At 36.6% G+C, this 16,349-nt stretch overlaps 1 protein-coding gene across 1 annotated transcript; it reads left to right on the top strand.

The window, feature by feature from the left end:
• The first annotated feature begins 2,852 nt into the window (after positions 1–2,852).
• On the top strand, positions 2,853–5,946 carry LOC115437067 (Krueppel-like factor 9). Its single transcript, XM_030160152.1, is given in 3 exon segments — positions 2,853–3,411; positions 3,414–3,633; positions 5,565–5,946. Coding segments are annotated over 3 exon segments (816 nt in total). The 5' UTR covers positions 2,853–3,126; the 3' UTR covers positions 5,876–5,946.
• Positions 5,947–16,349: the final 10,403 nt, after the last annotated feature.

Below are 16,349 nucleotides of genomic sequence, written 5' to 3'. Positions count from 1 at the left end.
GAAAACATAGTTAATTTACAAAAAAATGAAATTAAATAGTTAAAAACATTATTATTATGTTATATATTAAATCATTATGATGTAAACATCTATATGAATCTATATACTCTACATACCCATAAAAAGGCCAATGTATGTGTAAAACTGTTATTTATGCCATGTATTACATTTCTATATAGGTTCATAACTTTAATTGCTACTCTTTCTTTCCAGATTCATATCATCAACATAAAAAAGACAACATCAACCAGTATATTAGGATGTAATATTATGGATTAAGCTACACAACAGTGAAATAAGCACATAAATAACCAAACAAATAAGTACATAAACTGAAGTACAAATAAGTGCCATTTGTAATTTACTTGAATACTTCAAGTGTTTGCAACTTTCTACACAGTTAAACAGATATTCTGCTTTTTATTACACTTAATTTGTCTCATTTTTTACTAAGTGGCTTCTTTATAGATTCAAGTCAACAAATAAATCATGATGTATGCGATTAAAGACAGACAGACAGACAGACAGACAGACAGACAGACAGACAGACAGACAGACACAGACAGACAGATAGATAGATAGATAGATAGATAGATAGATATATAGAGATAGATAGATAGATAGATAGATAGATATAGATAGATATAGAGTTACTGCTAGTTGTAGTGCAGGGGTCTCAAACATGCGCCCACCAAAGGTTCCAGTCCAGCCCGTGGGATGAATTTGCAAAGTGAAAAATTCCAGAGTCCAGGCTGTGGAACTCATTTTAGTTCAGGTTCCACATACACACCAATATGATCTACAGTCAAATAATAACATGATAACCTACAAAAATAATGACTCCGTATTTCTTCTTGGTTTGATGTGAAACAAATAACATTACACTATGCCTATAAACAATGACTACTTCCAATTTTTGTCTTTGTGTTACTGCAGAAAATACTGACATTTCCAAATTGTCCTGTAACAATAAAATGTGAATAACCTGAACAAATATGAACAACCTGAAATGTCTAAAGAAAATTAAGCACAATTTTAACAAGTGTTCACAACTCAGAGCTCCTCCTTCACCCTAAACAGTGTGCATGTGTGGATCGACTGTTTCTGTTTAAATTCAACAGTTTCCAGGTTGTCCCATACAGCAGAAACAGTTGAATCTTGGTACCAGTCATGTGTCTGTCCAATTAGATTTAATTCACATCAATATTAGTTGAGTTCTAATTTTAAATGTGTGGTAAATGGGATTTTCAATGTTCAATGGAAATGTCCACAGAGTCCACATTCCACAGTGGATGTGGACAATTTAGTTCCAGATACAAGATTGTTCTAAGCTACAGGTGGATCCAATTGGAGGAGAATCGGAGTCGTTTGGAATTTTGGATGAATTTTGGAAAATGTCTCAATGATGACAGATAGGAAAATTGTAGATGTTGTGACCTTGCTGTGACCTTGAACTTTGGCCTACTGGGACCAAAATGTACTGGGTTGGTCCCAGGGCCTAGGCCTATCTGTGGGGAAGATTTGGGAAAGATGGGTGGAAGAGTTTTACACTAAAGATGAAAACAAACAACAAGAAACAAACAAAGCAAAGTGATCACAATAGCTCCCGGTGGAGGTAGCTATTTTCTGTCTGTTCCTCAGTGTTTAGTGTCTTTGTAGGTCCGATCTATAATGCACACGAACAAATGAGATGCTGAGGCATAGTGTTGTTAAAATTGCACATATTTTTCCAAAGAAATTTCAGTTTTTTCAGGTTATTCCCATCTTTTTGTTTGGATAGTTTATAAAAGTAAGTATTTTCGTAATTTAATGGGGTTGTTTTGCACTAAATCAAAGACAAAAATTGCAGTTGTCATTATCTTTAGGTTATTATGTTAGTATTTTACTGGTGCGGTGTTCTGGGCCCACTTGGGATTAAATTGGTCTGAATGTGGAACCTGAAAAAAAATGAGTTTGAGAGCCCTATCTAGAGCCTTTATATCCTTTTCTCACTTCAGTGTACACACAAACACAGTCTGCTAATATCCATAGGCCTAACAGTAAACAGTTTGAGTTAATGTGATTAAAGTTGTTTCAGAAACTCTTCTACTAACTGCAGTTGATGGAGGTTGGGATAAGAGAACAGAGACATCTAGTGTCTGTCTGTGACTGTCATACACATGGAAAAAGTATAGATGGGGGGGGGGGGGGGTCGTTTTTTTGACTATTTTTACCCGTGGATGTGGAATAAAATGTCCTCCACTCGTCCAGCCACGTTCTTCCAGCCTCTGGTTCGGCTCACACCAGACTGGCCCGCAGGCCTCCCATCCGCAGCTCCTTCCCCATCATTACCCAGGATGCCTGCCTCCTACTTCCCACCATGCACCCGCCGCCGGTCCACGCCCGTGCCGCGACGTCAGTCATGAGTGCTGCTGGCTTATGATGCGTTCACAGACAAAGACAAAATGGGATTCGAGGCCTACATTGGAAAGAAAACGTCACTCGCGTACTTTAGATAGAATTTAGTCCATGGAATTTGTGTGCTTAGCATGATAACATTTAGAAACTAGAAACAGCAAGAAGTATGTACAATAGAGATAAACAGAGGCACACGGAAAGCAGTTCGACTTCTCTTTTGTGTTGACTGCTGTGAGACATCTTTATTTGCTCCTAATAATTTCACTTTCATGTAGTGATAGAGGACGTAAAAATACTAAATTATAAAATCTGCAAAAATAAAGACTAAACTACACGATATGTTGCGGGTTTTTTAAAGTTTTAACACGTGAAAGCTTTAACTTCCTATTAACGCTTGAGACGTGAACGCAGCGTTAGTCCGGACCAGGGGGCGTAGGTTTGACCGGCTTCTCCGGAGCTCAGACACAATGAACCGTCAGACACAGAGGGGCACGCATGTGGGGCAGGAGACACTGGCACACTTTTAGCGCATAAATATCATCATTTGTGCCTTTTATTGGTTTTCTTGACGTTTTCCTGGCTCCGGGTCCACTGTATGGGGGTAAGCAGACTGAAGTGGGAACGGTTGGTTGGTTGAGTTTGATGAAAACGGGCTCGAGCTCAGTCTGCCGTTAGCCCCTCCTGCGGATCCTCTCCTGCTTTTTTTCGACTAAAGCCGAACAGAGAACCATGTCGTTGACCGCCTCCTCCGATTATTTCGCCGCCGAGTGTTTGGTGTCGATATCCAGTGGTCCCGTACTGCACAGACCCACGCCGGTGGCCCCCGCCGGCCAGTCCGCCATGGTGGGCCTTCTCCCCGGGGAGCCGGATGGGTCGAGCGAGGACAGGGAAGTGCGCGAGACTCTGAGGCTGGAGGGGGCCAACATGATGGCGGTGGCCGGGATCCTCACCGACCTGCACGGCAAGTTCCGCCCCATGTCGGCCTACTCGGAAAGCAGCAACTCCTCGTGTGGTGGGAGAGCGGTTACACCACGTTGTCCGACCCGACCACCCCTACCATGACCCCCTCCGCCACCCCGATCCCCGGACAGCAGCAGCAGCCGAGGGGGGTGGGAGGAGGCGGCGGCGTGGGGGCCCCCCGGTCCCCGGTGAAGCGACATCAGTGCACTTTTGACGGATGCGACAGAGTTTATGGGAAATCGTCCCACCTGAAGGCACACATCCGGACACACACAGGTACGGAGACACAAAAACAGCCTGCCTGTTTACATCAACTTTTAGGTCAAAGTTTGTCTGTGTTGGTTAATATGGAAAGTGTTGTGTTCTGCTTTACTTTGGATTTAAAGTCACGGCTATTTTCCCCCCATTTACCACCGACTGAGTGCTAAAATGTGGGCAAACAAAGGGGTAAAGACAGAAAAACTCCTCCTCAGTGACTCTCACAAAGAAGTAAACTAACAAAGAACTGGGCTGGACGTTAAAATCGGTGACGAAGGTCTTCCTCTGCACCGGATTTGCATATGAAATGAACGTAAGACGAAACCTTAACGCCGAGAAGAGAGTTTACTGCCGGCCGTTCGTTGAGTATTGTTTTTAGTGGCAGCCATCGTTTTTGATGTGTTGGCTGTGGGCTTTATTTGTGCCACCACATCCCCTTATGTCGCCCACTGACTTATTAAAGTCTAAATAACTCTCAGAGGATTCACCTCCTCTGCCTAAAACCACTCATGACAAAACTTTTCAGACTAAATATACCTCAAAGTGGACAAAAAGTTAACATATAAATCATGTAATTTCTCAGTAGAAATCTGGTGTAGGCTGGGAATACCCCAGACCCCTCAAAATGAAATCCACAACTCAACTGTAGAGGTGAAAATACGCATGTGATTTATTTTGGTTTTGCGCAAAATGAGGAGAATCGGTGCGTTCAGGGTCATTGAGCAGGCGCAAACGGATTAAGGGCAGGAAACGACTCGAGTGGGAACGCCCACAGAGAGTTCTGCAACAACAACGTGGCCTGGCTTTGTGATCTTAAAAATGGCACCACCGAGCATCCTCCACGCATACGAGTCCCAACTCATGTTCCCTGTAAGAGATTAAGGCTGCCAGTAGCTTAGTAAAACTAATCTGGTGTCTGGTAATCCTAGATATGGTTTGTCACGTTATAGAAGCCATTTTTTTCTGATCATACTGATTCTGTAAAATTACAGGTGGTTGAGATTTGTCCAACAAAACCAGTTCTTTATAAATGCAGCTATTAGATTAGTTTTCTGTTAGCTTTTAAATCATCTGAATAAGCAGGAGGCCATTTATTAAAATAACAGCAAATGAAATGGCTTCATTGTTGACACAGCTAGTCTCTGTGCTTATCTGTTGTTTGAGGTATGAGGCAGAAGTGAAGAAAAACCCAAGCCACACAGCAGTTAGTGCACAGAAGGTATGAAACTGTATTTACACGATTAAATGAGTTTGAAGACGTATCCTAGTTTTACTTCAATTACTTCCCTTTTTTGTCAGTTTCAGGCTTTTTTAATGTACGTGTAAAGTGAATGAGCTTTGGGGTTGGAGCACTTACACAGTTTACAAAATAAAATGATTTTATGTGCTAATTTGTCAGGTGTAATCATCAAATTGCAGTTGTTGCAACAGTGCATGCTGAACTGTTGTTCTACTAGGTTTTTTATGGATTTTACTCCAGTGTAATTTTGAAAGTCTTAACTTGATCGGTTTATGATGTTAATATCACTTTTATAAACTTGCAACAATTGCCATTTTGTTTTTAAATATGCTCTGAAGCTTTTTTTAATTGATTATGCTTTAACAAAACTATTAGACCAATGTGAAACCAATAATCATCAGTCCAAACTGGGGGTTTCTGGAGTGACAATGTAACACAATGATGATCAAAAGGATCTAAATCATGATTCTACTGATTAAAAACCTCTCACTATTGTTCTGTGTTCACATTGGGAGAATCTCCAGCTTTGTCCATCTTCGTGTCCAGGACAGAACTAGCTAGGCCCTAGATTTTGCATCGTAATGAGTTAAAAGCCTTAAATTTAAGTGTTGAAACTTCAAAAAACTGTTAACTAACATTGGTAATGTATCTGAGGTGACTTTATTTTTCTGTAAATCCTAATTCTTCTCACTCTGCCTCTGTGTTACAGGTGAAAGGCCATTCCCGTGCACTTGGCCTGACTGTGAGAAGAAGTTTGCCCGCTCTGATGAGCTGGCGCGCCACACCCGTACCCACACCGGAGAGAAGCGCTTCCTGTGCCCTCTGTGTGACAAGCGTTTCATGCGCAGCGACCACCTAATCAAGCACGCCCGCCGTCATCCCGACTTCCAGCCCTCCATGTTGGGACGCAACAAGGGCTCCACGTCCTCCTCCCCTACTCCGGCTCCGCTGCCCAGCACTAGGACAGCTCCAGTCGGGAGATGTGTTTTTGTGTACTGGGGCCGGCAGGAGCACAGATAGTTATCGCGGTTTCAAGTTAACCAGCTACAATCAGATCCACTTTTTAGGATTTAGCCTTGCGGTGTTGTAGTCAAAAATGTGCACATAGAACACATACACAAACCAACACACTCAGCTGGATGTGGGCTTCATCTCTGTACAGATGATTCATGTGACCACTATAATCAACACACCAAGGGTTGGTTATTGGAATCTGTTCCTAAATGCACGAACTGCAGAGGACCTTAGAAAAGGCTTTTAGATTCCACTTATCACTTCCTGAAAGCTTGGACCAACTGCATTTTCATTCTAGTTATTTAACATGTAGTTTTAATACCAATGTGATAAACTGGAAACTAGTGGCTAAATTGTGGCATTTCTTAAGGAAAAAAGACATTGATGAAGTGAAATGAAACACTGCACAAAAAATAATGGGAAACTTGTGGTGTCAATTGATGCAACTTTGTGACAGTGTTTGAAAATTAAACAGTGAAACTTAGTAAAGATGAAATAAACTAAATTCCACTGTTTTTTGATCAATCTGCTCATTTTATATCTTAAAATCCAGATCATATCAAGCAAATCTACAAGATGAATCATGGCGGTTGTACCTGCTGACGTACAACAAATACAACAATACTAATCTCTCAAAACAGCTTTTCTTTTTTCTTCTCTTTTTTTTTTTTTAACTTTGTAACCAAAAAGAAATCACAGAATACCTCATCAATCAGTTTATGGCAGGTTAAATGTACTAAACTAAAAATGACTTTTTGTTTTGTATTTTCTTTTAATTCCATGTCAGGATTTGATAAGAAATGGAATCATTAAGCAGATTTCAATAAAATAACCCAACCCTGAACATAGCAACCTTTATCTCCAGCAAGAAACACTGTCACAATTTGCAGGGATTTATCACATTTCTGTACAAAAAAAAAAAAATATGCACATCCATCATCAGCCAAAACCTCACTGTTTTCTTGTGGTTAATTTGTAGTTGTTGTTGTGCCCTTCAGTACCCTTGTATTTACCCATGAGTAGCACAATTTTGTGATGATAGGTAGTGAGGCAGTGACTAGAAGCTTTTTAGCTTTTTTTTTTTTTTTTTTTTTTTTTTTTTTTTTTTACTTGCTGATGTATTAAGTTTTAGTGGTGACACATTCCTTCATTTTTTTATTGCGTAGTACTTATTGGAGCAACTTTTGTCTATTTTTTTATATAACCAATTTTAAGTATAGATCAAATGTTACTTTTGCCAGAAAAGTGGATCAAACTTCACTGTAGAGCTGTTTGCGCGCCACCATAATTCTAGACCAGTTATCATCCTCACACATAATACACAGTAGTATTGTGTGTAACACTGATGCCAATGTACATAAGCTTTAAGCTTTCTAATGTAGAGAAATCGTAATGCTTCTAGCAGCAGAATTAATACACGTGATGAATAGTAGTCCTTATATTAGGGGTAACTGTATACGCTTGATAGGACGGCTTTGCCTGTGAGTGGTATGTTTTTGACTTTAAGTTTTTGTTAGGACAGAACTGGGAATAGTGTGTATGCGATGGTATCAAAAATTTTCGTGGGAAAAGGTTTGAGTTGAGCTTGATTTTTCAGCCTGCTGCCTTCAGTGTAAAAGCGTTCACCCCACTCATCAGGTGCGTCTGCCAAACAGCAGCGGCACGTATCAGGATCAGGTGAATGCATTAGTGTTTCTTTAACAGTTGAGTTTCAGCTGCACAGTTCTTACATGTAGCGTTCATACATAGGTATTGGCAGCGTTTTCTTCTCACAAAAAAAGAAAAAGGTTTTATCGTTTACTACCATTTATGCGTGGAAATAGAAAATCCCCGTTCCTATACCAGTTGACCTGTACGTTGCACCGGCAAAGAAAAGCGCAGGTCGGCAGAAAACTTTACTGATGTCTGTGTTTCATTTGAACATGAAATAGCCTTTTCTCATCATAGATGTTTGACTTGTTGAGGCACAAAACCAACAGGTGTAATTGACAATATTAACAATGGCTGCATTCCATTTAGATGGCATCAGAATAATCTAACTTGTGAACCGTGCTTTTCCTGTTGTAACAAGACAAAGAAGTTGGCTGTTGAAAATGGTCTGTTGAACAAAATCAGGCAGGACTTAATGGAATACAGCCAGTATTAATATTATTGGATTTCTTAATATTTACACTGCTGAAAGTGTACCTTAAAGCACACTGGTATCTAAATATTTCTGTCCATACTACTTTTTAAAAAATTCCATTATCTGTATTTTAAAAATTGGAGTATATAGGTGAAAAAAAAACAAATCATAAGAGAAAGAATAGGTGTTGTATTCTGAGACTAAATTAATACTTTTTGGAGGCAAAAGTCATAATATTTCAAGAATATGTGTAATTTTGATGTGAAAATTTTAATACAAATGTGTGAAATAAGGGACAGGGAAGAAAACCTATTCATGAAATGCGAACAGCAGCTTTGTTTCTTCTCATACTTCCATTTGTCTTGAAATATTCTGACTTTCACAAATATTGGATGCTTTTCCGTAGTTGTTGCCTCTACTTTCCCCCTCCATCCAAAAACGATCACAAATTTAAATCAATCAAAGAAATGCGATCAATGTCCAGGTCTGACTGTAAAGAGGTTGAGTTTGTTTTTTTTTGTCTCGTGTTCCCACACTGTTTGTCCAGCTCATGGACGTCTTCCTTATCTCAGTGAACAACACTTCTTCAGGAACTCAGAAAGCCTTAAAACTATGTCATAACTACTCTGCACCCATGTTATCAGTTTGACCAGTGTGTAGGTATAGCCGCCCCTGCTGGGGGCTCCTGACAGATACTCATTATGCAATACAGCACTTTTTTCTTACAGGTTGTAATTGGGCTAAATGGTTGTAATGGCTTGCACTGTTACTGTGCTCTAGGAGCAAGCACTGTGGAACTTTGTGTTAAACAATGGTTTTCTAAACTGCCTTTTGTCAAAGTGCTTTAGAAAGCATGATCTAAGAACTGGGTTTTGGTTTTGATTCTTTTTTTCAGTCTTTGCTTACTCATCAATGCCATCTTGTTGTTGTTGAATTAGCTTACTATTAGACAATGTTTCATCCACTCCTACACAGGACAGATCGACTGCAATCGTCTTTCCCATTTATGTCACTTCCATCTTCACCTGCCATTTATCTGTTGGTCAGTTTTTTCTTTCACTGCGATGGTTGGAAACTCGTACTCATTTCTCTTGCGGAGCTTCATTCTGTTGACAGTCGGTTGCTGCTGGCAGTAGCCTCGACACATGGACTGTTTTATACAGGAACACACACAACATACTCATTTTTTTCAGTTTTAAGCAGAAATATATAAACTATCTCTTCTCACAGTGAGTCTTTCCAGGTTTCAAAGCCTATATTCTCACAATAAGAACATACCTCAGCGATTTTTCTGTTCTTTTTTTTTTTTTTTTGCGGTGTCTTTACAAATCCATCCAACCTGTCTGTTCAGAAAACTCCCATAAAGCCATTGAGCCTTGGATTTCAGAAGTGAGTTTTTATCAACTGTACCTAGATGCTTTGTTAATGTATCCTTGTCCTTATATATGCAACATCACTACTACCTTGTAGCAGCAGAATTCCCCTTTCCCTGCCTTCTGTGTAGTCGTGTTACTATTAAATATTGTGAAAGGGCCAGCGGTAAATGGAATCTACTGGATAAAATTTTCTTTACACAGCCTCTGTGCGGTTGTCCAGCCCAAAAGAAAGACAGGTTTATGTCTGACTGGAGCAGAGGCTGAAAAAAAAGGGGTGTTGAAACATAAAGCGAAAATACCTGCAAGTTGTCATTTCACTGCAGTTTTCAACTGTAAGAGCTCAGTCCAAATTGATTTGTTCATATCACTGAATGTGCTGTGATGACAGATGAGCATTATCCATTTTGGATTTAAGTTTTGCTGGCACTGCCTCGCTGAGGGAGAAAAAAAAAAGAGCAGTAAAGTTCTCTCGTCACCCACAACTAATTCAGATATGCACACTGTACAGAACGGATGTTTTTTAACTTGATGCCTAATTTTTAAATTATGTAATTTTTAAATCCTCTTATCAGGCTTTAGTTAAGGTAAATAGGAGGTGGGAACTAAATAATTGCTGCAAACAAGCTGTTTTTGGATATTTATTTTCTCAGGTGTCTAAATTTTGAGCATTGGAGTTTCAATATTTCCTGTGCAACACCGAAGTACCAAGCATGTTTTATTTCTTTTATTATGCTGATTAATTTATTACAAAAATATCATTGTGTGGTTTAATATCTTTTTCATAACTCTTTTGTGATATGGAACAGTACTAATATTAAATGGTTCCTTGTTTGCTTGACATGAAAATACCAGTGGCTTTTTTTTTTAAGAATAAAAACTCTTTAAGTTGATCTGTGTGTTGTGTTTCTTGTGGCTGTTTTCTACTCTCAGTGAAGTTGAACAAAATTTACAGTGGGTTGTAAAGTCAAGCTAAACTATTGCACACAATATTTTTTCCCCTTTATTTAAATGGGATGTAATTTCATTTTGGACATTAGATCTTTTAAACATTTTGAGAAACGCATTAAGATGTAAATTCACTATTGTAACACATTTACACCTAAAGCTACGTTTCTTTAAATACTACACTGACTAGTTTTAATTTAGTTTTTATTTTTCTTTCATTACTTGAAGAATAAAGATAAGAGCTTCTGGCGACCAAAAACAAATCCTGTTCTAAAATGGTTTAATAACTCTTGAACCACTAATTCTGTCATTACATTTAAATACTTCAGGCAAAATGAAGTTTCTCCAACTTTTCCACAGCATCAGATATGACCACTTTTGAATGTCAGAGCCCCTAATGAACATGACAACACCATGATTTTCTGCAAAATAAATTCACTAATAAAACTGAAGTATTTTGACATATGATAGTGGTTGTAGATGAATGTGTTTACTCTGATTTATTGCTATATTTTGCAGAAAAAGTCACTTTTTGTTCAGTTTTCTCTACTTTAATATAATAAACATTGACATGATCAGTAAATTCAGTATAGGAAATACCAGATTTTGTTTGGAAATGTGAAATACAGAGGATCGTATTGTAATAAAGGATGATTAATCACTTTGGAACAGTTAGATGTAGAGTATCTAATATGTACAAAAATAACTTTGGGTCCTTTTGGATTAATTCTAATTATAAGAATAAGAAGTAAGTGAAGAGCAAAACTGATTTTGCAGCCCTTTCTTTGCCAGCAAACACTTCAGAATGCTTAAGGTCTTGTATTATGTCTTTTTAAAATTTTAAATAGATTAATGTGAACACTTATGTCATTGTTTCAACAAGTAAAGATTTTTTCTGTATTTCTGCATTGAACTGCATTTTGCTCCCATTGTTTTTATTAATGATTGTATTGACTTGTAATATCTTCTTTCTCATTTTATGTTTCTGTTAATAAATGAATACTGCCCCTGGTAAATAAAACACTACATGTAGTGGAAAAAAATGTACAGAGATGAAAATGATGTAAAAGGACCAAATGATGGAGGAAAAAATCAGCAATGAGGGAAAATTATGCAATAGAAAAAGAAAAGAAAAAATAGCATTTAAAAAAAAAAGATTAAGCCTAGTGATAAAACAGATGTTATTTTAATTACCTCCACCAGGAGGTACTGTGATCGCTTTGCTTTGTGTGTGTCTTTGTTTGTTGGTTGTTGTTGTTTGTTTGTTTGTTTGTTTTGTTTGTTTGTTTGTTTGTTTGTTACCAGGATAACTCAAAAAGTTATGGATGGATTTTCATGAAATTTTCAGGGAATGTTGATACTGGCACAAGGAATAAATTATTAAATTTTGGTGGTGATGGGCAGGGGGGAGCGTATCTGTCTTGGTGGAGGTCTGCGCTCTACGAGTGCTTTTCTTGGTTCACTATGTATTTTTGTAAATTTAGATCCTCACAAAATGTTGAACTAATACAGTATTTTTTAACATGAAAGAATGTAGTTTGTGTTTGTAAGATTAAAAAAACCCACTATGTCACTTAAAATAATTTAGTTTTATATGTATTTTCGTAAACTTGCTTGACTGTTTATGAGGCTGAAATAAAGGGAAACAGTGACATTTCTTTCCTATGGAAGAGGATTAGGACCACAGGAAAAAAAAAAAAGTCCATATATATGTCTTATTATTATGCTGAGAAAAAAAGTCACAATTCTGAGATTCAAGTCAAAATTCTGACTTTAATCTCAGAATTCTGACTTTTTTCTCAGAATCATAACAATATTATATAATGGGACTTTTTTGTTTGTTTGTTTGTTTCCAGTGGCCTAATCCTCTTCTGTACTTCCAGACACTTTGCAATTAATGAATTTAAATCTCAAAAATTAGTATAGGAAGACAAAAATACCACTTTGGTCCCAAACACAAACCATGTTACATTAGAAACATATAGTACCTTCAAATGAAAGTCCTTCATTTGAGTTTTACCTGAGTTGTTTCCCTCATGTATCCGCACAAACATAGCTTAAGGTGGCTTCATGAGGGTTAATATTTTCAGTGACAAGATAAAATATGGATCTTTACTTCTACTAATATGTTTTCCCACCGCTGCAAGTGACTCCCTGACACAGAGAATCCCCTGGGGGCAGTAAATGAACTTATACAAGGGTAATAACGGGCAGCATTTGATTCATGTCTTCGAACCTTTGACGAGTTGCTTCGACTTATTCCTCAACCACATAAATCTGTATTTTTATTCACCTTTTATCTGCAGCGATAAACTCAGATGTAATTCCAGAAAACGGTGCGTGTGTTACTGATCAGTTATTTATTAGAACGTCAAAATGGCGCAGACTCACACATATGAGACTGGTTTTATGTTCATCTGCTCAAGGGGAAAAGTTTATGCTCACACCTAAAACTCTGCATTTCAGATGTGCACCGACACGTAGGATTTATGAGGTTTATTATGCAACAAAGTGAAAAGTTTATGGAACCTGAAAACTCATTTTAGGAAAGTAGAGCCTATTACATCCCACTGTTAAAAGCCTTTAGTCACTCTGGATTTGTCACTGATGTTATTTTTCTGTATTTGATGAGCGTTTTAGTGGAAAAACCGTCACACTCATATTCCTTCATTAAATGTCTGTTGGGATCTTTATTGACAGATGAATTATACATAAACCCATCCCTAAGTGCTTCACCAAGTATTCTGAACACAGCCATTTTTAGTCCATCACTGGAGTTTTAATTTAGTTTAATGTGAACAGTGAAAGCAACAACAACCTGGACCATCAGTTTTCTTTTTCTGCACAAATATGACCGAAAAAGTGTCCTAAAAGCAGCTAAAGGGAACCAGATAAACAAAAGAGACCAAAACATCCATCCGTCTGTCTATTTTTATGACAGTAGATTTGTTTCTTTATTATTCAATCCAGAAAAGTTGCTTTAATAAAAAATGCTTTCAATAAAAAAAAAAAAAAAAAAAAACTTTTCAATCAAAGAAAAAAGTGTTTAAATCAAAAAAAAAATTATTGCCTTTAAACAATTTTTCCTTTGATTGAAAAGGGTTTTTTTTTATTTTCACTTAAATATTTTTTTGGTAAAATCAACTTTTGTTTCGATTGAATAATTAAAAATAAATCTACCTCAGTATTTTGAAGGTGAGACAAAAACATTAGCCTTAAAAATGAATTCATTGCACAGACTTATCGTACTTTAAATATTTATGTGGTAAGACAGTATGTGGACCTCTATCATCAGTTTGTGTAAAGGTGACACCAGGTGTGATGCTGCTGAAAACTGGGTGTGATCTTCACAACACATGTTTGATGAAGGGTTTAAGGCAGGGTTCTCAAACTCCTGTTCTTTCAGGTTCCACATTCAGTCTGATTTGATCTGCAGTGGACCCAACCAGGAAAATAAGAACAGAAGAACCAAGAAATAATGACAACTGCAACTTTTTGTCTTTGTTTTGGTGCAAAAAACCCCCAGGAAATTATGAAAATACTTATTTTATAAACTATCCAAACAAAAAAGATGTGAAGAACCTGGAAAAACTGAAATTTCTTTGGAAAAATCAGTGTAATTTTACCAATCTTCTGCCTCCACTTCTCATTAATCCACGTGCATTCTGGATCAGATCTACAAAGACACTAAACACTGAGGAACAGGAAGAAAAGAGTTCAAACTGGACTGAATTGTCTTTAGATGTTTTCATTTACATTTTCTTTAAATGTAAATATTTTCAAAATTTAACATTATTTTTTGCACTAAAATTTGAAGTTGTCATTATTTATAGGCATAATGTTAGGTGGTTTTTTTTGGTGAGTTTTAGTGGTTTTTTGAGTAATTTTTAGGTGGTTTTTTGGTAATTTTTGGGTGAGTTTTGGCTGGTTTTTGAGTAATTTTTAGGTGGTTTTTGAGTAATTTTTAGGTGTTTTTTTTTGTAATTTTTGGGTGAGTTTTAGTTGGTTTTTGAGTAATTTTTAGGTGGTTTTTGAGTCATTTTTAGGTGGTTTTTTGGTAATTTTTGGGTGAGTTTTAGGTGGTTTTTGAGTAATTTTTAGGTGGTTTTTGAGTAATTTTTAGGTGGTTTGAGTCCTTTTTAGGTGGTTTTTGAGTAATTTTTAGGTGTTTTTTTGGTAATTTTTGGGTGAGTTTTAAATGGTTTTTGAGTAATTTTTAGGTGTTTTTTTTGGTAATTTTTGGGTGAGTTTTAGGTGGTTTTTGAGTCATTTTTAGGTGGTTTTTGAGTAATTTTTAGGTGGTTTTTGAGTCCTTTTTAGGTGGTTTCTGAGTAATTTTTAGGTGTTTTTTGGTAATTTTTGGGTGAGTTTTAAATGGTTTTTGAGTAATTTTAGGTGGTTTTTGAGTAATTTTTAGGTGGTTTTTGAGTAATTTTTAGGTTGTTTCTGAGTCCTTTTTAGGTGGTTTCTGAGTAATTTTTAGGTGTTTTTTTTGGTAATTTTTGGGTGAGTTTTTAAATGGTTTTTGAGTAATTTTTAAGTGGTTTTTGAGTCATTTTTAGGTGGTTTTTTGGTAATTTTTGGGTGAGTTTTAGGTGGTTTTGAGTCATTTTTAGGTGGTTTTTGAGTAATTTTTAGGTGGTTTTGAGTCCTTTTTAGGTGGTTTCTGAGTAATTTTTAGGTGTTTTTTTTGGGTAATTTTTGGGTGAGTTTTAAATGGTTTTTGAGTCATTTTTAGGTGGTTTTAAGGTCATTATTAGGTGGTTTTTGAGTAATTTTTAGGTGTTTTTTTGGTAATTTTTGGGTGAGTTTTAGGTGGTTTTTGAGTCATTTTTAGGTGTTTTTTTTGGTAATTTTTGGGTGAGTTTTAGGTGGTTTTTGAGTCATTTTTAGGTGTTTTTTTGGTAATTTTTGGGTGAGTTTTAAATGGTTTTTGAGTAATTTTTAGGTGGTTTTTGAGTAATTTTTAGGTGGTTTTTGAGTAATTTTTAGGTGGTTTTTGAGTCCTTTTTAGGTGGTTTCTGAGTAATTTTTAGGTGTTTTTTGGTAATTTTTGGGTGAGTTTTAAATGGTTTTTGAGTAATTTTTAAGTGGTTTTTGAGTCATTTTTAGGTGGTTTTTTGGTAATTTTTGGGTGAGTTTTAGGTGGTTTTTGAGTCATTTTTAGGTGGGTTTTTTTGGTAATTTTTGGGTGAATTTTACGTTGTTTTTGAGCCATTTTTAGGTGGTTTTTGAGTCATTTTTAGGGGGTTTTTTGGTCATTTTTGGGTGAGTTTTAGGTGTTTTTTTAGTAATTTCTAGGTGTTTTTTGAGTAATTTTGAGGTGGTTTTAAGGTCATTTTTGGGTGAATTTGGGTGATTTTTAGGTAGTAACTTCTCATTAGTCCATGTGCATTCTGGATCAGATCTACAAAGACACTAAACACTGAGGAACAGGAAGAAAAGAGTTCAAATTGGGCTGAATTTAATACAGATATTTCAGGCTGGTCACATTTGTTCATGTTATTCACATTTTATTGTTACAGGAGAGTTTGGAAATGGAAATATTTTCATAATTTAATGTTATTTTTTGCACTAAAACAAAGACAAATATTTGAAGTTGTCCTTATTTGTTGCCATAATGTAATATTATTTTTTTCACATCGAACTGAGAAAAAAATACGGAGTCATTCTTTTTTGTGGGTTCTTCTGCTGTTATTATTTGATTGTAGATCAGATTGGTCTGGATGTGGAACCACAACTAAAATGAGTTCCACAGCCTGGACTGTGGAATTTATACACTTTGTAAATTCATCCCAGGGGTCGGATTGGAACCTTTGGTGGGATGCATTTGGCCCCCAGGCTGCATGTTTGACAGCCCTGGTTTTAGGGCTTAAAAATTACAAATATTGCTCTCTAGTTTTAGATAAAGTGTGTGTAGAAAATGACAAAATTGTAGAGGGTTCATAAAGTTTCAGGTAGCACTGTCTTACATCTAAAAAAAAAAAAAAAAAAAAAAAAAAAAAAAAAGAACAGGTTGCAGAAATAAGATAAA

Source organism: Sphaeramia orbicularis, chromosome 17 (assembly GCF_902148855.1).
Source record: "Sphaeramia orbicularis chromosome 17, fSphaOr1.1, whole genome shotgun sequence".
NCBI classification, from domain to species: Eukaryota; Metazoa; Chordata; class Actinopteri; order Kurtiformes; family Apogonidae; genus Sphaeramia; species Sphaeramia orbicularis.
Note: the sequence above shows the minus strand (reverse complement) of the source record. Positions and strands in the feature narration are given on the sequence as shown.